The 26,681-nt window shown below is 41.0% G+C and overlaps 2 protein-coding genes across 3 annotated transcripts; both read left to right on the top strand.

Annotated features, from left to right (window-relative positions):
* The first annotated feature begins 3,787 nt into the window (after positions 1-3,787).
* Positions 3,788-5,327, top strand: clec3a (C-type lectin domain family 3, member A). The gene is made up of 3 exons (XM_070835238.1): positions 3,788-3,899; positions 3,994-4,080; positions 4,833-5,327. The coding sequence occupies exons 1-3, from the start codon at positions 3,788-3,790 to the stop codon at positions 5,228-5,230; spliced, it is 597 nt and encodes a 198-aa protein (XP_070691339.1). The 3' UTR covers positions 5,231-5,327.
* Positions 5,328-7,083: 1,756 nt separating this feature from the next.
* usp47 (ubiquitin specific peptidase 47) lies at positions 7,084-26,248 on the top strand. 2 transcript variants are annotated; one of them, XM_070841353.1, is made up of 29 exons: positions 7,084-7,320; positions 10,479-10,535; positions 12,226-12,420; positions 14,064-14,180; positions 14,295-14,448; positions 14,558-14,654; positions 14,737-14,882; positions 15,005-15,084; positions 16,459-16,608; positions 16,785-16,880; positions 16,973-17,125; positions 17,246-17,404; positions 18,627-18,758; positions 18,969-19,045; positions 19,252-19,307; positions 19,507-19,619; positions 19,721-19,822; positions 19,934-20,141; positions 20,354-20,469; positions 20,618-20,737; positions 20,862-21,663; positions 21,883-22,058; positions 22,150-22,230; positions 22,356-22,471; positions 23,632-23,750; positions 24,113-24,243; positions 24,449-24,496; positions 24,604-24,734; positions 25,211-26,248. In XM_070841353.1, the coding sequence occupies exons 1-29, from the start codon at positions 7,276-7,278 to the stop codon at positions 25,383-25,385; spliced, it is 4,152 nt and encodes a 1,383-aa protein (XP_070697454.1). In that variant the 5' UTR covers positions 7,084-7,275; the 3' UTR covers positions 25,386-26,248. The 2 variants fall into 2 exon arrangements, with proteins under 2 accessions (XP_070697454.1, XP_070697531.1); XM_070841430.1 differs by lacking the exon at positions 10,479-10,535.
* The last annotated feature ends 433 nt before the right edge of the window (positions 26,249-26,681 follow it).

Genomic DNA, 26,681 nt, shown 5'->3' with positions numbered 1-26,681 from the left:
ACCCCGACAAACCCCACTGCAACACACCTAGAGACTGCACAGATTCACCACACAGGAACACAACCACACACAAGTGTTGTGCAGTATGTTCGTATGTATATATGTATGTATGCATGTGCTGTACGCATGTACGTATGCATGAATGTATGTATGTGTAGAATATGTCTGTGCCTCCCGTCTCTTACCTTTTTTTCTGCCAGTTGATTGGTCGAGCAACATTTTGGGGTAAATGAAGATTCATTTCAACATGTTTGTCACCCAGACACCGAGTGCAAGAGCCATTTTCAAGATAGTATTACTATATTCTTTACTGTATTATGAAGTCATGTTGTGCTAGCCAGTGATGTGAATATGTTTCTGTCCGTATTACAGTCAATTGCATCTGCCAGCAGTTTACTGAATTAGCATTTAAACCTGCAGACTTGCTATCATCACTTTAGGATCAGTGCCCTGAAACAGATTTAGCGAAATGTCATATCGCGTCTGTCATCACTGATGACAGCTGTAAAATGAGAGAGTGGTCTCAATGTTTTGATGCTTCTGACTGAAGGAGTGAAGCACTTTCACAGCATGTAAGCCAGTAGAGGTAGAAAAGTCTGTGTGTAGATATTTGCATGATATTTTATTCTTAGGTGCCAACCGTGTAATATTATGGAATCACCAGTGCCTTTGAGCTGCAAAACGTGTTTGATATTTGAAATGCTTTCCTCGTGTGAAGTTGGCATTGAACCAACCAATTAAAACAGGTATTTTCCACTGGCATATGAAAACAGATGCATAAACTATTTACGATTCAACCTCGACTGACCATATAATTTGTAGTGAGGGGAATCTGTGGTGCCACCAGAGCTCTGTTTAAGTTTAAGCTCTCTATTTAACTTGTAAGTTATTGGATTGAGGACATATTTCTCATTTAAGTGTACATTCAGAGCTTTTCCTAAAATACATAAAAGAAAACAAACAGGAAACGTATGTTGTTGGGTTACAAAAATCTGACCGATTTGTAAACACGGGTAAAAAAAGAACAAGTTCGAGTTTCTAGAGGTCAAATTTATATCTGTCAAAATCTTGCAGAATACATGTAGACAAAAGAGAGCATGAGATAATTAATGGATCATAAAATGTTCAGTCACGCTGCAGTCGGAGTCTCTGCTTTGCTCATCTGACCAAAGTTGTTTACCTGCTGGTGCCTCGCAACAAAAGTGCCATAAGACTCCAACATGAATTATTTTTTACACTGAGCTGGTGTATAAAGGCAGAATGGTTCAGCTACTTTGAATATGATGCAGTCTGCTTTACTCCACGTCTGCCAGTTGTTAATGAAATGCAGGAGACAAACAGCTGCCAGGGAATGAATGTTTGCCAGGCACACTTACCCACCACAGATGACTGATTATCTGTTATCTGCTTTTCTTTTTAATTTGTCAAAGTAAAAGCAAACTGTGCTGCATTTAGTTTTCGCCACTTCTTCGGCGGTGCTTATTCAGTGTGTTTTATACGGGCTAGCCATCTGAATGACTTATTACTTTACAGGAATTATTAAGACAAAAGATTACACGTCAAAACCTATTTTCCCAAACTATAAAAACAGCAAAATCAGTCAATGTTTCATAACATCAAAACTAACGGGAGTAAAAACTGCATGCTTTGAAGTTGAACGATAAGCAGTGGGGAGACAGTGTTAATGGTTCTACTAAAGTGATGAATTAATTTCTAGACTTGGATACATTTCAATTTTGATGCCTTTGATGTCAGGTCTGTTTGTGTGTGTGTGTGTGTGTGTGAGAGAGAGAGAGATTGTATGGTTTTGAGCGTGAGTGTTCAAATTGCATTACAAAAAAAAAATAAAAAAAAGAAGAAAACACATGTCTAAGTAAATGTTTAGCATTGTAGCGTGTTCACAAAATTCCTTATAAACTATGGTTTACCTGTGGTCGTATATTTTTGTCCCTTTTTTTGTTTTGTACTTTCTCTAAGTACAGTTCTGTTTACTTGAATAAATTTATCTGCAAAGTACTCGGCGATCAATGTTTGGGCTTATTTCACATTTTTAGGTCATCTGTGAAGTCAGCTCTCTCTGTGTTGGATTTAAAAAAAAACAATGTTCCTCCTTTCTTCAAATATTATTCAACTATTTATAGCATATACTATTTTCTGTCACCTAAGTATGTGTTTATTTTGTGTTCATGGAATCAAAAAGAATAATGTCTTTCACCTGGATTCAAATCATATGTCAACTTCCTGATAAGTTCCTCGTATTAAAAAGGTTTCTCGGTTTCAAAATTAGAATTATGGGTACGTCACATTCTGCACAGCCCCTCAGTTTAGCACCAGATGACAACAAGGCAATGAGTTTTTAAATTCTACAGATACTCAAAATAGTCAGAGTCAGTACATGTATTGTTGGCAGATGTAGTGCAATCTACAGCTGTAGAATCCTAATTATGAATTATTAATAAAATCAGAACTACTGATCTTCTGTATGTTTGTGTTATCCTCAGCTCAGGCCTCACTGTTAGTTTTGGGTTCAGTTTCTGCCTCGTGATGGAAAGCGAGAAGTGTAAGCAGACACTGAATTGGAAAAGCATACAAGAATTTGCTAATACAGCTTTTTTGCATTCTGACTGAATAGAGAACTTTGACTCGATACTGTGCAATGAGTCTAAACTAAGTAGATTTCAAATACAGTGCAGTGTCACATGAATTTACACCTACTGCACTGCACTGCACTATTACGGTACTACAGTAAATAATTTGATTTTCTTGTATTTCATTTCAGCATACAGTTCTTCTACTTGCTGGAAAGCAGCAAATGTGCAGAAGATCATCTTGGCGTACCAGTAGGCGACTGTAGTGCAACTAATGAAGCAGAATTTTTCGTCAACAGGTTAGGTTAGGTTACAATAAATTATTCTAAAGAATATTTCACTCAGTGGGAGAATTAACTATCTAGTGCAGCCTCGAATGAAAGACAATGCTTAGAAATGTACAATTTGAAGACTGTAAAAATGGCAAACTGTACTTGAGCTGGCTTTGAGAGTTCTTGCTACACTGAGCCCATATACCCAATGGTTTTTCTTATTTAGCTCCCCCCTCCCATCTTTATACAACATCTCACTCTAAAAATAACCTTGCCTGCACCAGAGCTGGGAGCTGGACTTCCTTGGGTGTAATGGAAGCTTTATTTTTAACGATCATGCAGCTTAAAGTCTGTAAAGTCATTGAAAAGATATCTACACTGCAAAGGTAACAGCAGTGTTTAGTCGTACTAAAAGTTGTGAATTAATCTCATATTAGTGTAGTTTGATACCATTTAATGTGCATGAATCCTATAAGATTCCTTCTGGTGGTGTCATTTGATGTTGGCACTTTTTTCTGAGTTGACACCAAGGTGTAACATTATTTCTCACCTGTCAGAAAGTGACTTAGCACGTCCAAATCTGGGATGAAGAACATTCTGTAATGATGAAGCAGTCAATGAATTTCCAGTTTGTTTGTGAAATGAAAGGGAATACTGCTTAGCGCACCTTGTCCCAAGTAAATATTTATCAAAAGCCAGACACAAGGAAGACATTATTTGCCTCTCCACCCTTATACCTCTCTCACCTCCTCCTGATGTTTGGACAAAAACAAACAGCGCTGGAGCCAATGCAGGGAGGGCACCCAGAGAGGCACACAGAGGGCCAGTATATATTGAGCTGCCTGCAGTGTTTTTGGTTCCTTTCACAGCAGCACAAGGTGCGCCACTGTGTCCACTCCTGTCCTGTAGGTTCCACTGGACTCAGACATGGCACGCCTGGCCCTCCCCGTCTTCCTCGTTCTTTGCCTCTCCTTGCTCCACTTGAGCTGCAGCCGTCCGTCTCGCACCAGGAAGGCCGTGTCGCCTCGTCAGTCCGGAGGTAACTAAACACATCACACACAAGTTAATTCACAATGTGATCACTACCTGCCGTTCATCTGACCTGTTTTCCTTGCCTCTTCATCGTGATGCAGCTGCAGAGGATGATGATGTGAAGTCCCAGCTTGAGAGGTTGTGGCAGGAGGTGAATTCACTGAAGGAGATGCAGGCGTTGCAGACAGGTACTGTCCTTACTAAAGAAAAAAAAAAAGGAAGGTTAAAGAGAGGAGATGACAGTTGTATAAGGGATTAGATTCATAAGGATTAGTATTAGTATTAGTATGTTGTTTACAAAAGTAAGAAAATAAGAAATAAAGCTTTGGACCATTATTGATTTTAGGTTGTGTTACAAATATGTTATGGTGCTTTATCTCACTTTTACTTGATAACTGAGGCCACTGAGCTGTCATGCACGAGTGTGAACACTGCTGAGAGATAATTGGTAACTTGAGAACTAGACTTTGAACTTCTTAGTGTGCTGTGCCACCAGCAGAGGGCAGCAGCAATCATATCATCCACTGAACTCTAAAGAAAAAGGTTGAATTGCACAAGGGGAAGAATGCAAATGACACGATTAATTTATAGGAAATCATATATGAATTATATAGGAAACTGTTTTTTTCAACGTTTTTTTTGCTTTGCTTCTCTTGTTTGTACTTTGTGGTGCTTTTTTTAAAAAAAAAAAAAAAAATCTGTTATGTTTGTGAGAATATATTTTCTTGGTTAATTCATTAGTCAGCATTCAGACTTCCCCACTATTAGTTAAGTGTTATGTCTGTGGCTACAAATTCTGTGGGAGAAAAAAGGGGTATTCAAACAAATAAAGTATTAAAAAAGATTATTAATGCAACTAAATATTGCAATAGTTTTAAACTCCTGGAATTGTTAGATTAAATTTGAGTTCACTCATGCAGTAAGTGCTTTGTGTTTTCAGTCTGTCTTCGTGGCATCAAAGCTCACAGGAAGTGTTACCTCACAATTGAGGAACCCAAGCATTACCATGAAGCAAATGAAGACTGTATTGCACAAGGAGGAACTCTTGCTACGCCGCGGGACATGATGGAAAACAATGAACTGAGAGACTATGCAAAGAGGAGTGCTCCAGGATCCAAGGACTTCTGGATCGGAGTGGCAGACATAGTGAAAGAAGGCCAGTATGTTGATGTCAACAGCATGCCAGTCAGCTACTTCAACTGGGACCGCTCCAAGAAGCAGCCCACAGGAACGAAGAGGGAGAGCTGTGTTGCCCTTTCAGTGGTTGCACAAGGAAAGTGGTACGATGAGGTGTGTCGCAGCCTCAAAAAGTACATCTGTGAATATGTCATTCCCTAAAAGAGACAGAGTGGTTGTTGACGAGTCGATGGTTATTTGTGTAGGTTGTTCATTAAAACTGTGCAACAATATGTTGTCAAATCTGATTCTAATGCTAATTCATGAAGGAAACTTGTTATTGGCCATGTATTATAAAATGTCTTTTATTAAATTGTGTCCTGATGGTTATTAATTCAGTTGCTAATTGGCTTTAATACACATAATAAATACGTTAAATTACTGATTGATGTATCATTATAAATGTATTTCTATGCATAACAGGAGGATAAATATGCATCTACATCCCCTTCTTATAATCCTAGCACAATGAATCTCTGCTGCCGGTTGGCATTGATGTCCACTTGCTTGGAGAAAACAAACAATGAGGGAATTACTCACACTCTGTTGTTCTCTTATAGCACGTTTCTGTCAGATGCGGTGCTTATGACACACAAAAACAGACTCTTACATGAAGACTACAGTCCACCTGTTGTTGGAATGTGGGAGGAAACCCGGATCACCAAAAACAAACTTGAGCAAACATAGAAAGAACGTGCAGAAAAGGGGACTGTTATCAGACCTTGACCTCTCTTGCTGTGAGGTGACAATGTGAAATATGTTTGAACTGTTTGTTCTGAACTGATGCTGCTACACTGCAGTATAATGTCCACTGCAATGTGAAAGTGTCCAGTGATACAGAAAAATATTGATATACATTGCATCTTATACCCTAAATTTAACAGTCTAGAGTAAAAGCACATTTACATTGGTACCTTTGTGTCCCATGTAGTACACATGCTCTTGAACCACAGTCACTCGCGGTTGCCCTGCTCCTGGTGGACTTCACTAACAAGTGAAGGCAGGTGAGCAGGTGATATAGAAACAATTAATTTAAATACGTATCAGTTGGGCTTTGGGGGTAGGATGCCGACTGTGTGCTGCAACATCCCTCAGTTCGAGTGTGGCTGTGGACCTTTGCTGAGTCTCTCTTTGTCATCTCCTCTATTTATAATAAAGGTCTAAAAGGCCCCAAAATGTATAATTTAACATTTAACCTGCTGACGCAAAAAATGAGCAGCGGGGCCTTTATTAACTACTTGTTCCTCCCACTGTGTGATTTGATTAAATTTTACAAAACACAAATTCATACATGTGGCATGTGCAATATTAATGCAAATAATAAACAAAATTTGGATACAGGACGTCAACAGCAAGTAACAAAGTGGGCCCACAACTTTTTGTGTTATTTATAGTGTCAGTTGATACTGTGCTGTAGTGTTGCATATTTCCATAGCTGAGACCCTTGCGAAGTTGCTTTGTTAATAATCCTAACTATTTGGTATGGATGTGCTGTATGCATTTGATAGCATTTTCTGCAGTGCAGCTCAGTGTTCTGTATGCAAAGATTATTATAGAGCCAGTGGGTCCATCATTCACACTTTCACAGTAAAATAACATTATGAGTAAAGATTTTAATTTGTGAAATAGCTTTAAATCTTTAAATCAGAGCATCCAGGTGAAGTTCAGTTAATATTCATCATGAAACCATGTTGTCCACTTGACTAAATTCAATCTCTTAAACAAGCTGTGATCGGATTGGAAACAGCTCACTGTTCAAACTAAAAGCATTGCCAAACTGACCGACCGCTGACCCGCACGGCTCTCTCACACAAGCTAAAAGGCCAGTTTTAGTGTGTTTTATGGTGTGTTTCTGTCGGCCCGGTCCTTTTAAAAGCGCAGACACACACCGACGTCATCCTGCCCGCACACATCACGCACGCCTGTCTGGATGGTGTGTGACGCCAAAGCTCCCTGAGTGAAGTCTCGCGGAGTAAAAACACCGGCCATTTTTCTCCATTTACAACAGGACACTTTGTGCTTGGGTAGTGTAACCGAGAGTGTTGCGATCACTTTGATAAGCCTCCAAGTTTTGCCAAGTTTAATTTTGTAAACCAAGCATCCAAACTTACAACAAACAGTACACAAACCATGTTTGTGTTTACCGCTGCAAAGTTTGTTCGCTGACATCCTTGTCCGGATAGATGCTTGTCTAAACTGTCGCACAAATGGAAATGGTGCCTAGCGAGGAGAACCAGTTCGTACCCAAAGAGGTGAGGTATCACGGACCCAGCCCAGGTCGGAGGATCAACCTCTGGGCGTTTAGCTGTCACCCTTGCAGACCGTGCCCATTAATAATGGACAAACTTTTGCACCACTTTGGGAGTTCTTGCGATCTTGGTGTATCATTTAGATGCTAACTCTCAGCTGCTAACAGTTAGCTAAACATGACTTGGACGGCCTATCATGACATGGCTGGCTAACTAACGTTAAAGCTAACATCAGTTAGCGGCTAGTTTTACTGCGTCTCGGACAAAGTGAGTTTTATGAAGGCAGCTAGAGCTTTAGCATAAATATCATTAAGTTATCTAGCTTTCAAATTTGGCTTTCTGGTCACCAAAAACTCCCGAGGTTTGCAAATGCTCTATTTGTCAACACTAGTTGCGTTAACTTGCAAGTAACGTTAGCTAGTGTCGTTAGCCCTTTAAGTCAGGTTCCCACAACTCAAGCTAATGTACATGTTTTTGAAGTTGCTAAACCAAATGCCAGCAGCCGCATCAATTGATCCGACTGGCAGCGTTGAAGCAGCGTTTACCGTCATGCTAGTTTGATGAAAATACGTAACGTTACTCCGACTCCCTCTTGGCTTCGTGTGCAGATTGTTTTGAATGGGACTTGTGGCTTTACTGTAAACGCAAATGTTAGCTAACAAGTCAAATTCGGAAGCTAGCTAAAGCTAATGTTAGCTGATTTGACCAACGTTAGCTCACGTAAACGTTACCGACAATACAACAATAACGTTAATCGTAAAATATAAATGTTCGCCTATGAAGACATCCGCGCCGAGCGCATTTGTTATGATGACAAGTTACTTAACCTTTTCGTGTTTATTCTGCCATTTTTGGCTTGATGGTTAGCCACCGTTAACGTACAGTGTTAGCTTTAACAATAATCTATGAAGGTACCGTGTTGTCATGTTTTCCACAGATCATTATGAATGTTAAATGTTAGTGACCCCCCCCCCCCCCCCCCGATGGTTAACCTTAGCAGATAGTACTTTGGCTGCTGACATGTTGGCACAGGTTAGATGTGATTTTAACATGGCTATCCTTGTTGATACTGTTGGCACTGGCAGTCATATTCATGTTTTTAATTTTTTTATTTTTACAACGTTCAGCCATTATTTTCTGCAAGTTATTTGTAGTCCCATTATTTAATTTTGTGTGTGTGTGTGTGTGTGTGTGTGTTTTATGGCACTTTGGCTGTATTGACGTCAGCTGCAGTCATACACCAAGCATAGGACGTCACTCATGATTTTTGGGGCTAGTGGGAAAATTGGATTTGGTGATGCAGCACTTCACACTTATTCATTTTCCAACATATTTCTCAGTAATAGCGTAGCCTTTAGCCGCACAACTTATTAAATCACATTAATGGATCTAATAAAACCCTGCAGGTTGTAAGCATTTTATTCTCATCAGGTTGAGCTTGACTGAAAGAGGTTTGTATTATTCATATGTCAGTCTGGCAGCAAAACAGGAATTTCAAAGACCCTCAGACTTTCCTCACCTCAAAAGTCACATTTTACCCGTAAGAAAAGCTAGATCTTTTTAGGTATTTAAATATTTCATATATGTATGGTTTACTTCTCAAGCAAACATGCCAAAAAAAATCTAGTGCCAGTTCCTTAAATTTCCAGCTTAAATTTAATATCTGTGGGTTTTGGCATTTAGAGGCTTCACCTTGAACTCTGGGAAACTAAGGTAGATATTTTTTAGACCAAATAAATGAGCAATCAATTGGGAAAATAATCTGCATAATAATCAATAATGAAAAATAATGTTAGTTGCATCCCTAGAAAATAATAACATTAAAAAGCCATTGGACTTTATTTTGTTTGAAAAAAAGTTTTCAGATTTGTATGGAGGTAATATTGTCATATGCAACATATCACTTATTTTGAATTTTACTTTGTATCTTGTCAAATTGCCTTTCCTTATGCTTAAAAGACTTTTATGGTTAATTATTGATTTTCGCGAGGAAGACATTTTCTTCCAAGAAAAAATTGACTTCTCTATATGATGCTTTGAAGGGCCATGTGTTGACAGCTACTAGATAAAAGTAATAATAATGATAGTAATTATGATGATGTATAGCACCTTTGATATACAAAATGCAACACAAAGTGTTTAATTTGAAAACATACTTCTTGTCACGGTTCATAATACTGTATGAGAAATGTTTATGAAGATGAATACTTTGAAAAGTTTTGCTTATTGGTCTGTTTTGCCAGTGCAAGTCACAGCAAGACAAAAACTAACAGGTGGTGAGCATGTGATGTTTGTCCCCTCTATTAAATTGGATTTTGCTGCCACCACTGGAGTTTCCCAGTGTTTTAGTCGAAATGTTTTGAGGCCTTTGCTATTGATCCATAAATCAGTGTGCCGACAGAGCACTGATCCACTTGTTTTATGTTTGACTTTGTTCAGAGATCCTCCTTCATGTGGAGACTGAAGTTGTCATTTTGCAGTTGTGTATAAAACCTCCTTTGCAGTTTTCACAGGTCTTTTTTCACTGCCAGCCAGCAAATCAACAGTTTGAGTGCTACTATATTTCTAGTGACAATCAAATCTTTCATTGTCGTTGCCTCATCTGTGTTTCTGAACTAGTAGCCCCATACATTTACCAGCTACAGTCACTACTAGTTCTGTTCTGTTCTGAGTTCTGGTGTGTGTGCTGTGTGTGGCTGCAGTTTAATTACATTGTATTAACAAGTGTTAAGTGGACACTTACATTTCACAACATTATAGTCTGTCATCAGTTTTGTGCCATTGAGAGTCAGTTGCAGTTGTAAAGAAGCAGTGCATGTGCTTTGCAGAACCTGTGCCTTCATGTCAGCACCTTGTGATTATATCCACGGTAAAAATAACCTTTAATCTCATAATACACTTGTGTGTTGTCAGCTGCAGCTCCTTTATAGGACTCGTCAGTCACATTTTGCCAAGATCACAAACCCCACAAAGAGGTTGCAAATAAAGGAATAAGATATTCCTGTAACTTTCAGCCTAAAGGTGGATTAACCAGCCAAACGGTGGCATTTAGCCTCAATGTGTTTTTGAGTGTAATTACATAGGTGTGCTTTCTAACCTATTTTCCTTTTTTTGTTGGCTTTACGTTGTTCTTTACCCCAACTGTCTCCATGTATCATTAGGGTGTGTTTTGGAGTTGCAGACAGAGTATTTTTGATGAGATAAAGAGGATTTCTCAGGTAGCACTTCCTTGTGTGTGGTGTGGGAGAGAGTGCCCATGATAAAGCATGGTGTGATGACCGTCATACTGGACATATATGTGAAGGCTGTTCTTCAGTACGAGGCAGCTTTATAACATTTATAAAAGATAATAGGCATGCTCTGAAATAATGACCATGTAATGACGTGCAAGTGGTGTCCCATAAAACACACATTTCTGACACAATTATGAATATCATATCTTTTGAATGTGAACAATAACATGTTTGTCAAACCTACAAATGAACAAATCTACAAGTTAACCCAAGCTTCTCAAATGCGTCATTGTTTATTATCGTTGTCTTCAGCATGGTATGAAGAGAATTATTACTTGGATCAGGAAATAGCACATCAAATAAAACAACGCAAGATTTCTTCTCCAACATTAAGTGTGTGACAGTTTTCAACACTCTGTCAGTAGTTATTATGTAATTTAATTCAACCCTCTCCTCTACTTTTTAATAGCTTATCAATCTGTTAGCACATACCAGACCAATTAGACAACCAAATGTGGGGAGAGTTGGAATGACGAAGTGACTTGCTGTGTCTTGAAGCTCATCTTTGAAAACGGATTACTCTGTGTGTTTTTACAGCTAAATAGGAATGCGTCAGCACTTGCATGGCCTGTTTTTTTTTTTTTAAGCAACAGATTGTGGACAGTTTGGGAGAAATTTCACAGCCTGTCCATGTTTTTCTGTTTTGAAAATCGTAACCAATCGTAACCATCTGCAGGAAGGTTTCTAGATACTTGAAAAGAGGGCTGTGTGTTAAAGCTGAACGAACCACAATAACAGAAGAGAACACGTGAGCTACTGTTCTTTTTTTTTTTTTTCTTGAAGCTATCTTTGTTGGAGATCAGGTCCTGCATGTCACCAACACATCAGTTTATCTTTTATTGTTAATATTTGTCTCTGTGATTGGCACAGAAATGCAAAAAAAACAACAACATTAATGTTAAGCCATTTGTTAAGATAATAACAAAATATCAGCATAGAAACTCATAACAACTGCATGGTGGTATTTTTTTCCACGTGTCAATACTTCAACTGAAGGAAATGTAGTTTCAGAGAGAGTCCTTCTAGTTTCATGTTGGCTTTCAATCAGACATTAACAATTGTTGGCCCAGTGAATACAGTTTTAAAAAAGATCTTTTGAAATGTCCCAATAACACAGCCAACATGTGTGCTTTGTTACATACCAAAATTAGGCTTTTTTTTTACACTACCTTATTTTGAGGGATAGAATATTTTTCTACAAAATCATTTGTGCAGAAAAGCTTCAATTCTCAAATTTTACATATTACTTTTTTATCAAGAAACCATACAGAAACTTGCTACTTAATACTAATACAACTTGCCTAAATAAGTCTAAAATTGGCAAAGACTTCATTTAAATCAGGAATAATTGCAGTGGTACGTATATTTCGGCTCAATAACCAGGTGCATCTTTTTCAGAAATTTAATTGAGTCCTTCAGTGCTGAGGCATGACATGAGGTTGTATTTTTGGTTGTATTTTTGTTTGACGGCGTGCTTCTGATGGTTTTGTCACGCAGCCGTACAAATGTTTTAACGCTTAGCTTTTCCCCAGCATGTGGGTTGTTCTGCGCAAAGCACAGAGGATTTAGCCAATGCTTCATGCCAATGTTTTCGCTGTTCTTTTTTGATTTGCAGATCCAAAATGCAGCCGAGGAGCCCAGAGTGCTGTGTATAATTCAGGACACCACCAGTGCAAAGACGGTCAACGAGAGACTGACCCTCAACCTGCCTGCCTCCACCACCCTCTCCAAGCTGTATGAAGACGTGGCCCACAAAGCGGGATATGTGAATGGCACTTTTGACCTTGCCTGGGGAAATACGCCTGACATGGTGAGGAAGTTCATTAATGTAGACACTAGTCACTTTGTTTCTGCCAACATGTGATATTGACTTTTCACATAAATCTACACAGCTGTGAGGATAATTCTGGATCTCCGCAGGGTTATGGGCTGATATAACGATGACACAGTCAAATCAGTAGGTTAAGTCTATTGGGAAAAGTTGCATTTAAGTGGTTCAACACGATGCTAAGGTTGCGTGACATGCAGAAGTGTGTTTCTTTGCTTGAAGGTATCTTGGAAATTTAAGGTTTGCATTGAGTATGAGCCTTTTTCTCCTCCTACTTGACTTCAGCGTTCAAACAGAAGCACAGTTGACTTAAGCTAGCTCTATATGTATATAATAACTTGGACTGCTTTTGTTTGTGTAGGATTAAAAATGTTTAGGCGTCAGCTTTGAGATGGTTACAACTGCAATGGATCAAAAGACTGTGTGATGTGAAAGAGGCTGCGTGTACCTGTTCTTATCGGTCTCATTAAACTAATTTCCATAATAGTTAGTTTTGTAGTTTAGTAATTTTGAGGCGAGACACAGTTTACACAATGATGCAGTTAATAAAAAAGGCAGTGATTTAACTGGCAAAATGCAATTTGACCCCTCAAGTGATTTGAGTCATCAAACGTTAAGCACAGAGTCCTAATAACTGAAAGACAGGATAAACAAGTTAGTCACTAACTGGTAAACTAATCGGCAGTTCCTTGCTAACTTGTGCAGTGACAATTTTAAAAGGTAACAGTGTGTCATGTCTGTGTTTATAGGTTTTTTCCGTTGCTCCAAATTGGCCAAAAAATGAATTGGTGCAGCTTTAAGTTAATGTTTCCTTTTTTGTGTAGTTGAGTTCAGGCCAAGTACTTCAAGTGAACTCTAGTCTGATTCATATAATGGCTCCCAGACTGTGTTTGCACTTGCTGTTCACTTATCCTCCACTAATAAGAAGTTTATGTTAGGACCCATAGCTCCCACTACTTCTGCAGTGGAAGGGCTCTGTCACCATATCATGACCTCACTAAAGCTGATAGTAGTAGAGATACAATTGAAAATTCGCTATCAGTGTTTAAAAATGGATTTTGCCATACCATTGTTCTCCGCTCCAAAAAAAACAAAAGGTGTAAGAGTGGTGTTGCTAAGCGCTTTCATATTTAGCACAGAAAGCTATAGAATCAATGTATTAATGTGCTCAATTGGTGCTCGCTATGAGTTTGTTCTGTGTTGTCTATGTTTGTGTACATACTACTCCCTTTTCTTAAATGAGCACAGGCTAATCCTGCCACTGACCCAGGCCAAAGCCAGGTGCTGTGTCTGTTGTTATCTCACTGAGTAGGTCAGTGGATTAAGCTACTGTATGTTTCCACTGCAGCACGTTGCTCGCTTGTCCTCAGCCTCCACAAGAGAAAGACAGAAAGTCCTCTGCCACGTAGCGTTGTTCACATGTTGGCTTCAAGCTACTTTCCTCGTACACGTCAATACAGGGAATTTGCTGAAAATGAGTTCAGTGGGAATCTAAGCCTTCTCGTGAGTTCAGTAGAAAACTGATTTTGAACGTTTTCCACCTGTTGGTTTTTCTGCCTTTTCCAGGTTTGTTGTTTTCATGTGTCAGTTCATGTGATTATTGGTATTACTCTGCCTCCCTCTAGGCACCACTGGACCACAGTAGTGAGATGTCACTCTCAGATTCTGGGTTTGAGCCTGGTGGTAAGAGGAATTTCCTCCAGCTTACAGACAAAGATGGAGAGCAGCCCCAGATTGCATCGGTGAGTGGTAACAAAGTTAGATTTTTGTTGTTTGGTCTATTACAGCGACAGCTTTGGTTTTGCACACTAAAGATGTTTTATCAAAAGTTGCTGTCTGTTTGTTTGTGTGTGTAGGATGAGTCAGGCACAGCAGATAGCAGTGGATTAGATGACAGTTCCCAGGAGCGCTTCATTGGGCCTCTACCGAGAGACGGCACTGCAGGCTGCAGTGGTGACTACAGCAGTCCTTCCTACTCTTACTCGTCCATCCTCAACAAATCTGAGACAGGTGAGATTTTGTCTCCTGTTGAATATGCAACATCACTACTTTTATACAAGCCTAACAGACCCCTTACTTCTTGTCTTTTGCCCCCCCCCTTGCCCCGCCCTTGCTGTAGGTTACGTGGGCTTGGTCAACCAAGCTATGACCTGCTATTTGAACAGTCTTCTACAAACACTGTTCATGACCCCTGAGTTCAGAAATGCGCTCTACAAGTAAGGAACTGCACTCGTTGGAGTCTTTTGTGAAGCTTCTCTTGTGAAGTACAACATTTAAAATGCTTTTATCCGACTTCAGCTGGGAGTTTGAGGAGTCTGAGGAGGACCCAGTCACCAGTATCCCCTTCCAGCTGCAAAGGCTGTTTGTTCTGCTGCAGACTAGCAAGAAACGGGCAATTGAGACCACTGATGTGACGCGGAGCTTTGGCTGGGACAGCAGTGAAGGTGAGCATTCGTGCTTTCCTGTGACTGGACTCACATGGCTTGTCTGCATATTTGTGAAAGGAGAAACTTTGTTCCTCTGCATCTGTACACTTAATTACGCTCTTTGTGTGCTTGCACTTTAGCTTGGCAGCAGCATGACGTCCAGGAGCTGTGCAGGGTCATGTTTGATGCCCTCGAGCAAAAGTGGAAACAAACAGAGCAGGTAGGAGAAAGCAAGAAGTTTTCCTAGACTTCTGAGAACACACAGCCAGCTTCCACTCTGAGTGCCCCCCCCCCCCACAATGGAAACAAAAGACCTACTGTGGGAAAAATGAAGTGGGCCAGTAAGCCCCAGGGTTAGCTGTTTCTTGTCTTAGGAGTGTGTACTAAACTATAAACACTTAATCCAGTGTGCGTATATACAGCCATGTGGTCTGTACACATGAGCTTCTGGTTAGCACAAAATGAATGCACGTGACTCAGTCCCATTAAAAATGTACCCACCACTGTAATAGATTAGTTTTTGGAAGTTTACAGTGAAAATAGAACTAGAAAGCTAGAAACAATAAACTGGAAATGGGAGATGCATCACTATTTTTATCCAACTTCATATGAAGACGTAACCTTGCCTTAAGCCCCAATCTATAATTTGTTTTTTTAGCCATATTGGTTTACTGTCAGTCCAGAGCCTGTGAAAACAGTTGTTCCGTTGAGCTGCAGATTATGTTTTCCAACTGTTTTTAAAGTAGTAAGTAAACTCCCTGTGACATGTAAAACCAGTCTAGATCCATTTAAATGCTAACATAGCATGTTAGTGTGACATGTTGTTGTACTGTGTTCATATGAAGTGATTATACAGTTTCTGAAAGGCCACACTCGAAGGCTTAGAGTTACAGGGAGGAGCAAGATGTGCTGAATTGTATAAATGGGGATATGTTATACATTTTAGCACAGTTTGTCCTTCATAGTATTCGTGGTGTTGTGCCTACGAAAGATTGTAGACACAGAGTGAGTGAAATAGTTGTGTGAAGAATGGAGAAGAGAGAAGCTTAAACAATGCTTTACCAGGTCAGTTGCTCTGTTAAGTGAGCATGATAACAAGGTGGTTTCAGACACTGTAAGATGATTCAACAAGTGCTTCATTTTATAGAATACTTTGTCAAGCCAGCATACTAACATACGGCATGTTAGCTGTAGTTTTAATACCTCACAGAAAACAATTTATACCAGTGAAAGTTGAGCTACAGTGAGTCTGACGTCATAGAGCTGAGCCTGGTGAACTGAGTCTGAGGTGTCCTAAAATGGCCACAGTGGAAAGTCCCTTTTTGATTTTGGTAACAAGACATTTTTTTCCATTACAACAAACTTTAAATGTTTTGCTTCATTTGTGCTTTTTAATGTATTTAATCCATCTATTTTTAATCCATCCAACAGTGTTGGGTGGCAGGTGGCGTCACAGCAGTAACTGGACATTTGTGCCTCCTTTTATTAAGAAAATGTATCAGGAAGAGAGTATTTTGTTTGCCAAACAAATGCTGTATTGTAACAAGTGAAGCATGGCTGAGAAGGCCTGACTGTCATGCCTTTATATCCTCAGGCTGACCTGATCAACCAGTTGTACCAGGGGAAGCTGAAGGATTATGTTCGTTGTCTGGAGTGTGGCTATGAGAGCTGGAGGATTGATACTTACCTGGACATCCCTCTTGTGATCAGACCCTTTGGAGCCAGCCAGGCCTATGGCAGTGTGGTGTGTTTGTCTCCTCCATTTCTTTAAACATTTAACACGTTGACATCAAAGACGCTTATTCACTATTTGGGAATCACAGCCTTATATTCAATGCTTGCTCATTTAATTACAGTTCATGACCATTTGGTGTTCTTGCCTCAATCTGCGTGGACCTAAAACCATTTTTTCTGCCACAGGAAGAGGCTTTGCAGGCATTTATCCAACCAGAAACTCTGGATGGGCCCAACCAGTACTTCTGTGAACGCTGCAAAAAGAAATGTGACGCCCGGAAGGTGAGGACGCTGTAAATGTGACCTGGGAGTCCTGCTCATTGAAGACACTGCTCTGCTATTGACCTGCCTGATTGTTTTGCCTCTCTGCACAGGGTCTGAGATTTCTTCACTTTCCGTACCTGCTGACGCTGCAGCTGAAGCGTTTTGATTTTGACTACACCACTATGCATCGCATCAAGCTGAACGACCGCATGACTTTCCCAGAGGAGCTTGACATGAGTCCATTCATTGATGTGGAAGATGAGGTGACAGACAGAAATGACAATATTTTTATCATATAACCTATGGTAGACCACTGTTTTGGAGCCTTTGAAAAAAAAGAAAAACTCTCACTATTACTGTTTCTGGAAATGCTTCCTCTCTAGAAGTCGCCTCAGACGGAGAGCTGCACTGACAGCGGAGCAGAGAATGAAGGCAGTTGCCACAGCGACCAGATGAGCAACGATTTTTCCACCGACGATTGTGTGGATGAAGGCATCTGCTTGGACAGCACCGGCAGCACAGAGAGGGTGTTGAAGCCAAAGGTAATCATTCTGCCCTCTTACTATGTAGATATTGTTGATTGTTATCAATCTGCTTGGTTAGTTGACTGCATGAGAAAATGCCCCAAACTTCTTCCAAGACCTGTCATGTTGTGTATCTGCCAATACAGAGTCTAATACAATACTCTTAATATCTAATACAAGATAAGTGCATAAGTGTTAATCAAATATGAATGACTTCAATGTGTCACATTGAAGTTACAGGCATAGCCTAACTTTAGACCGCCTTATTTTTCACAAGCTACTGGATCCAAATACTGCACACCCAGATTAAAAATTATAAGCTTAAATTATTGTTAATAACAGTTTATTGAGGGAATGTGATTTAATATTTTTTCACATTCATGCACTCTAATTTTCACTCACATGAGGCGAAATGCTTGCAGTGCAGAATCTGGCTGTCATGAAGGAGAGCTGCACTGCAACATTAGCAGGCTTCTATGAACAAAACACAGTAGAGCACAGTAAAGAAAGGATTGGATTTTGATCTGCTTTAAAACTAGCCAATACAGAGCAGTTAAAATATGCCCAAGTCAGGCCTTAGGATCATATCTGGACATTCCCACATATGACCAATACAAGCTACAGACAGGGGACAAATGAAAGGAAAGTGCTGGACAAATGGGTGGTGAAACATACCAGGTGCAGATTCTTTCATGCATGAGTGCTTATTGAATATTTGAGTATGAAAATGAATCATGCGCTATAGCTTTCACAGTCAACAGATGCGGCACCACGGTCAAAGCTCAAGATGACTTTTTTTCAGAGAGCAGTGACGTTCTTCCAGAGGCTCATTGCGACACTGTTGGTTTTTCTTTTATATAATTTACATCTGAAGTTGCTGTGCCAATATTGTAGTGATGAGGGAGACTCATAGAAATGCTACTGAGCAACTATCAGATAGCAGATAAAACTGAAAAAAGATGCTTTACTTCCCTGTTTTTGTTACATGAGACATCTGCCTGTCACCTACAGTGTGTACTGCACTTTTCAGATGATGACCTAGCCAACGCTTCGCAGGTCATGCTGGTTTTGTTACATACTGTAAAGCTGAATGACGAGCTGTATCTGCCTTCCTCTTTTGTACCATCAATGTTGCTTATTTGATGTGACTGCAGCTCTGCAAATAAGGCATATCTTGAGCGTATATCCTGCTATTGCAACTTCTGTCTGAACAAAAAGATCTCCATTTGTCTCTTCTCAGAGTTTACTGACTTTTGAGCTGTTCTCCGTCATGGTGCATTCTGGGAGTGCTGCGGGTGGCCACTACTACGCCTGCATCAAATCCTTCAGCGATGGCCAGTGGTACAGCTTCAATGATCAGCACGTTAGCAAGGTTAGCCTCAGCCTTTGTGTAACCTGTTTTGTTTTCTTAGAGCACTTACATGTCAGGTACAATGACTCACCAGGCTTAATCTGTGCTAGTCATCAGTCTGTATTCTTACTAAACAAAGCCAACAATGTCCACATCATTCTAATCTGTCATTTACATGGTAGTGTCCATTCAGTCTCTGAAAGTACTATTGTGTGCATTTCTTTTGGGCAGATAACCCAAGATGATATCAGGAAGACATATGGGGGGTCCTCAGGGAGCAGAGGCTATTATTCCAGTGCCTTTGCAAGGTCAGTTGTCTTTCAGCACTCAGTGGGGTGACACACGTCAGATGCTTACAGCATATTGACTTATGGGATACAATAATAATGAAGTCGATCAATTTATTTGTGTTCATTTGGGTGTGCATTTTATTCTTTGTTCAGTTCAGAAACTATTATATTATATTATTATATTCCACTACACTCACTCACAAGTCCTTTTTTTCTTCCAACAGCTCTACAAATGCATATATGCTGATTTATAGGTTGAAAGATCCCTCAAGGAATGCAAGTAAGAAATCAATTTGGTTAAGTCTGCTGAAAGAGATTACCAAAACAGACACGATGATCACTGTTGCCCTCGTTATGTTTTTAGAATGATGTCTTGATCATACAATCTCTCTGTTTTCCATTAATAGGTTTACCTTCACTGTGTTGGTCCTAGAATAAGGATGCAGCTTTAATGTGTACCCTGTCTGTTGTGTCTGCAGAGTATTTATCTGTGGATGACTTTCCAGAGCACATAAAGAGTCTTGTTCAGAAGGAGAAAGAGTCTGAAGAGCAGGAGAAGCGACAGCGGGAGATTGAGCGCAACACTTGCAAGGTACATGGTCTTTTTGAATTGGTTTGAGATGTGTTGTTATGTGCATGCCCCTCTTTTCAAACAACTTTAATCATTGTTGCTCCTCCGCTTCTTACCTCCAGATAAAGCTTTTCTGCATGCATCCTGTAAAGATGATGATGGAGAGCAAGCTGGAAGTGCACAAGGACAAAACTCTTAGAGAAGCAACAGAGATGGCCTACAAGGTTTGTCAGTTTGTTGTTTGATTTTGTGACAACATAGCTTATTTGGTCCAGCCACTGTTCTACACAACTTGTACTAAACCTGTGTGGTCATGTGTGTGATCTGTACTCCAGCTGATGGAGCTGGAGGGAGTGGTCTCTCTGGACTGCTGCCGCTTGGTAAAGTATGACGAGTTCCACGAGTACCTGGAGCGCTCCTACGAAGGCGAGGAGGACACACCGATGGGCTTGCTGCTGGGAGGAGTCAAGTCCTCTTATATGTTTGACTTGCTGCTTGAGACCCGCAGGCCCGAGCAAGTGTTCCAGCCTTACAAACCTGGAGGTCAGTAGCCAACAGTGCTGTGCTTTGTACTACAGAGGCAATTGTGTTTAGATACTTTTCTTAAAAAAAAAAAAAAGTGTGCAATTTGCAAGCAGACCAACTCTGATGGTTAAAAGCAAATGAACTGTACACTAATGATGATGTGTAGATGGTCAGAATACCAGTCAAAATAATTCCTCTGTCTCTGTGGGTGTGTTTCTGCTTTGCTACAGAGGTTATGGTGAAGGTTCATGTTGTGGATCTGAAGAGCGAGACCATCGCCTCTCCAATCAGCGTTCGAGCGTACTTGAACCAGACGATCACTGAATTCAAACAGCTTATTGCACAGGTTTCCCACTCTTCTCAGTTTCTTCACTGTACCTTCACCTCCTTCCTCAACGTTGTTTTATTTTAAGCATCAACACAGAAAATTGTGTAAAATAAATTGCGTGCCTGTGAGATCAGACTTGCAAACTTTTGTATGTGTTTGTTCCCAGGCTACAGGGCTTTCTGCAGAAACCATGCGTGTGGTCCTGGAGCGCTGCTATAATGACCTCAGACTCCTGTATGTTCCAAACAAGACACTGAAAGCTGAGGGGTTCTTCAGGAGTAACAAGGTCCCTGCATTTTCCTTTCATTCTGACTTTTGTGTTTCCATTTTGTGTAAGAAAAGAAAATGTCAGAAAATCTACTTGAACACTTTTAAGTCTGAATTTGACCTGTTTTGTTTTTTTCCATCAGGTCTTTGTGGAAAGCTCCGAATCAGCAGATCATCAGGTTGCGTTCACTGACTCCCTTTTGTGGAAACTGTTGGATCGTCATGGGAATACGATCCGACTCTTGGTCTTATTGCCTGAGCAGTCTCCTGGTACCTTGGCCAACAGAACTCTTTGCCAAAAAGTAGGCACTGACTCTGACGTGCCCTTTGAAGGGTCAAAGGGTAGCAGGAAATCTGTAGAGGCTATCCTGGAGGAGAGCACAGAAAAGTTAAAGAATCTGTCCCTGCAGCAGCAGCAGGGCTCCAGCACCAGCGACAGCCAGAAAAGCTCTGACGCCAGCGACTTTGAACATATCGAATCTCCGACCCAAGAGGCTGACTCAAACTCGTCACTCTGTGTGGCTGCAGACAACAGAGAGTTAGAGAACCGGATCAGGGCTGCAGCTGGGGGCAGCAGCGGTGCCTCCTCTGATCCTGAGAACCACTTTGCCTGTGAGGAGCGCTCGGACTCTGAGGTGAACAATGACCGCAGCACCAGCTCAGTGGACAGCGACATCCTGAGCTCCAGCCACAGCAGCGACACACTGTGCAATGCAGACAGCGGCTCCATACAGCTGGCCAACGGTTTGGACTCGCACAGCATCACAAGTAGCCGTCGCTCCAAAGCCCATGAGGGCAAAAAAGAGACGTGGGACACTGCTGAAGAAGACTCTGGAACAGACAGCGAGTATGACGACAATGGGAAGAGCAAGGCAGAGGCTCAGTACCTGTACTTCAGAGCAGAGCCTTGCACTCAGGATGACTCCACATGGGATGCACAAAAATGTATGAATCATCTATTTGTGATATTTATGATTAATCATCCATAGTTTAGTTCACATTACATTTTTAAGTTTTATCACAGGCAAGCTCAACGACTCTTGCAGAACCTTCACCGTGACAATATTGTTCAAGTGAAAGAATTTCAAAACTGTGTTTTCCATCTTCAAGAGGGCAGAAAATCTGACAAAGTGTGTACTTGTCGTTTCTTGTCATCTGCTTCAGGTTTAGTCGTTCATGTGGACAAGAGAATAACATTAGCAGCGTTTAAACAGAACCTGGAGCCCTACGTTGGAGTCACCTCCACCCAGTTCAAGGTGTTTCGGGTGTACGCCAACAACCAGGAGTTTGAGAGCGTACGGCTCAATGAAACGCTCTCATCGTTCTCGGATGACAACAAGGTCAGGATCAATCTTACAATTAGGTTTTAGTTGTTTCTGTTCAGTGAGTGCAATACTTGAACTTAGACTTTGACATTTTTTCTTCACATAGATAACTATTCGACTAGGAAGAGCACTGAAAAAGGGTGAATACAGAGTGAAAGTGTATCAACTACTAGTGAATGAACCAGAGGTAAGAACTGAGAGACTTTTTTGTTACTTTGACCCCAGAAGATTATGGCTGAAATTATCAGACTACATTGCTAAACATGGTGATCAGAAATACTGATAATTTATTCATGTGTCAATGTTATCCAGCCCTGCAAGTTCCTTGTGGACACCGTGTTTGCCAAGGGCATGACTGTGAGGCAGTCTAAAGAGGAGCTGCTCCCTCAGTTGAAAGAGCAGTGCAAGCTTGACCTCAGCATTGACAGGTAAGATTTTCGTGACTGCTGGGCACTGACTGAATGAAAGTGATGAATCATGTCCTGTGTTTTATTTTATTTAACCTTTATTTAACCAGGTAGGTCAATAGAGAACCGGTTCTCATTTACAATGACGACCTGTGTCCAAAATCTGTCACCAGAGAAAGCTAGAAACTTAATATACATCATATGGCTGTACGTCATGTTCAGACTACTGCATGTACAGTTCATGTGCACCAGATGACCTTTGTCACATGACGCTGACTTGACTTTTGACCTGTTGTCAATAGTTGGCGATATGACTATGACTCAATAAGGGCGTGTAGATGTTTCTTCAGGCTTGGAATCTTTTCCAGCGTGTGAAATTTGGGGCAGAATCAGTGGTTCTGTAAAGAGTCAAAACACACCCAAAAAACATGCAACTTGCACAAGACGTGTACAGTAATACTACTCATGATATTAGAAATTAAATGGCAACCATTCAGATCACACTAAAATGTTGTAAATGTAAACTGGGCATCGGCAGAGAAATGGCATGGAAGTGTTCTAACTGGCAAAAGAGGTTTATGTCCATCACAAACCTCTTTTGGTTGATAAAATAAGTGCAGAATGATTTGCAGATGATCTAGTTAATCTGCTTATCAGCCTATTTTGAGAGTAGAATTTCACACTAAATTCAAAATGGCTGACTTCCTGTCGGGTTAAGGTCATGGCACCAGGAGCCTTCTATTTTAGATCTGGACACGATACACATGCCTACAGAAGATTGCATATCTAGGTGAAATGCACCGTGAGGGCTACTTTGTTGAAATCTTTGCAGGGGTCCCCGTCATGCCCGCTTGCCGTACCCAAGAGCAAGACCCACGTCAGACAACACATTTTAGTCCCTCTGAGTGTGTCAAACTTGATGAGTTTTCAATTATGCCTAGCCCCGCAAATACAGCTTCCTGTTTCACTGTGAATAATTCATCCAAAATGATGGACTTCCAGTTGGGCGGAGCTAATGATAGCCAATAGGAAATATGCGTCAGCGATGAGAGAAAGGTGAAAAGAAATTTGGCGAGTTTTCGAGCAACCCTACGCACCTAAAAGATGCTAAAAGTAACTGAGGGTTGCTATCGAGCTGATATACCATGATCATGATCGTGTGTGTGTGTGTGTGTTTTCAGGGTTCGTCTCAGGAAAAAGACGTGGAAGAACCCAGGCACCGTGTTTCTGGATTACCATGTGTATGAAGAAGACATCAGCATTTCTTCCAACTGGGAGGTTTTCCTGGAGGTTCTCAATGGTACTATTCGTTCTAAGGTTTCTTTCAAACAGGTTACAATGGTTATTGTATATTACAAGCTGAGTTAAAGTTCCACTTTTAGCTACGGGTGATGGAATCCCTGACAGACACTGCTTTACTATGGCATGAGTAAAGTGAGTTCCAATGCGAATCTGTTGCTTCCAGAGACTCAAGACAATATCAGTGTTAAATTATTACTTGACATTCATTCATTTTTTGGAAACCCATGACATGATGCAAGAGATATGGCAGCAGATGAAACAAGTACCAGAGTGCAGAGAAATGTGTCTTAGTTTCCGGGTGAAACAAAGTACAATTAGAGCGCAACTTTGATGTGTGGTCTGTCACCATCCGTTTATCAGAACCAGAGAAGATGAAGTCAATGTCGCAGCTGGCTGTTCTGACCCGGAGATGGAACCCCGCTACAATGAAGCTGGGCCCCTTCCAGGAAGTTATTCTGGAGAGCAGCAGCGTAGAAGAGCTCAAGGAGAAGGTATGTCTGTGTCCTGCTGGATGTTTTTGAAGCAGTTATTGAAAATGTTTCACAGTTGGCCACATAATTTATACCGATCAAAGGTTATCAAAGTTATTCATCCATTTAAAAACATGGAAATTAAAGTGCTCTTATCCTGATCGACCATCACTGATTAACAAAATGCGTTGGCCCTTTCTGACTCATTTCTTTATTCCATTTGCAGCTGAGTGAAATCAGCGACATTCCTCTTGAAAACCTGGAGTTTGCAAAGGTATTTGAGACACACTACCTCACGCGGGACACTTACTTTTGTTCTTATGTTTCTTTTTGCATCTTCTAAACTGTTTCACTGAGAATCGGTCTGTGTGTTCTGCGCAGGGTAGAGGAACTTTTCCATGTGATATTTCTGTGTTGGAGATCCATCAGGATTTGGACTGGAACCCCAAGGTGTCAACTCTTAACGTGTGGCCCCTGTACATCTGTGATGACGGAGCTGTGGTCTTCTACAGGTGGGAGAGCTTGACACAATTACAGTCCACATTCAAGCATTTTTTTGGTGTCGCTCTTCTGGTCTTAAAGAGTTTTGCCAAATTAATTTAAAAGACGCACAGGACTATGGTTAAGCAGTGTCGTCTATGTTATCAATTTCATTGGACTGTAGAGTTTTTTGCTCCACTTACTGCTTTATTGAGCCAATGTTTGGTGATGTAAGAGTGGTTCAGTTTTTATGATAATATTAATTAGACTTCTAACTGTGTGTGTGTGCTGGGATTTAGAAATGTTTTTAAAAAGAGCTCAGCTGCTACTAAGATTAAAAAGAAGGGAAATCCAATTTACAGTTTTTCTATCAAACATTCACCAAAATAAGTTGGAGATGAAGTCCGCAGAGTAGACGTCCTTTTACTGATCTGCATCACGACCTCTTAGTATATTAAATCTAGAATGTCTGTGACTTGAGATCAACATTGCTGTGATCTTTGCGCAGGCACAGCTCAGAGGAACCTATGGAGCTGTCGGAGGATGAGCGCAACGAGCTGATGAAGAAGGAGAGCAGCCGCCTGCTCAAGACCGGACACCGTGTCAGCTACTCGCCGCGCAAGGAGAAGGCCCTCAAGATCTACCTGGACGGAGGTCCTGCCAAGGACCCGGGGCAGGACTGAGGCTCAGAGCACAGCTCCCGGTTCTTTGGATCGTCTGGCTGCTGCAGCAGAGCAACCAGGCTACGGGACTCAGTCTGAGTGCCGGGCCCTGATACTTACTTGAACATCAAGCAGCATTGCGAGGCTGGCGTGCTCTCATACTCCACTCTGAGCCCGAGGACTGGCCCAGAAACCCTTGTGTGCACTATAGTGTATTGTACTGTAAAGTTGAAAGGGAAGTAAGAAAGCTATTCAATACAGAAAAAAAAGAATCAAATACTGTATAGACAAATCAAATGAACGCTCCAGATTTGGATGCAGAGATGTTAGGACTGTGAAGCTGGGCTGGACGGCATCCATCCTCTCTATTTAAGTCTCCCGTCTCCTCTCGCATCGGTCTCTTTCGCTCTCCTCCCTGGCACTGAGCGCGTCTCTAGTGTTGATTCTGATTCATCTGTGACCATCTTGTAAGTCTGTATGCTCACACCCTTTGAGCACCGCTCTATTAGAGAAATCACCATTATCTCGACATTGCTCACTTTCCTTTTAAATACTTAAAAACCAACAGCACATACAACCAACGACTTATCCAGCCTTCCTCAGTCCTCACCTCCTTGGCGAGGCAAACCTCACACACTTCGCTCACAAGATTTGATGAATCAAAAAAAAAAAAGCAACAATGTGGAGTGGAGGTTGTTTCTGCTCCTCTGATCCTCCTATAAGGCCAGAGTAATGTGTTATGGGTTGTCCCTCCCGCTGTTCTTTGTGCTTTATAGGAGCTTTACCTCTGTTACATCACTTCCACTAGACATAGTGATACATAGACTATTGGTCCTTTAATACAAAGTACAATGAAACAAAACCAAGTAGACTATGTTAAGAAACTCCTTGTTTTGTTTTTCTTTGTAAATTATTATTTTGCTCCAGACTTAATCATTCAGTTAGGTCTCGTGAGGCACAAGACACACATCTGTTGTCTGTATTAACCTTTAAGTTAGAACGTGGATTTCTTTGTCTTTGTCTTCTTTTTTTTTTTTTTTTTTGCACCATGTGAACTGGATGTACATCTCTAGTGTGTCATCCGTGAGCGCACGTGTGAGTGTGTGTGTGTGTGTGTGTGTGTGTGTGTGTTGTTCTGAGGGGAGGGGGCTCTCTCTGGGTTTTTGGCAGAGAGCGTGATGTTGTTTTTGGCGCTTCTACCTGCTGCTGCTTGATAGACTGGCACCAGGGGGTGTAGAAAGCCCGCTGGACTGCTCAGTCCGCACGGGCGACTGGTCTGAGGACTGAAGCTCAGCGTCGCAGCCCCTCTGGGCTCCC

Source organism: Pempheris klunzingeri, chromosome 1, assembly GCF_042242105.1.
Source record: "Pempheris klunzingeri isolate RE-2024b chromosome 1, fPemKlu1.hap1, whole genome shotgun sequence".
Classification (NCBI taxonomy): domain Eukaryota; kingdom Metazoa; phylum Chordata; class Actinopteri; order Acropomatiformes; family Pempheridae; genus Pempheris; species Pempheris klunzingeri.
The sequence above is the reverse complement of the archived record's forward strand: the minus strand, read 5'-3'. Positions and strand labels throughout refer to the sequence as shown.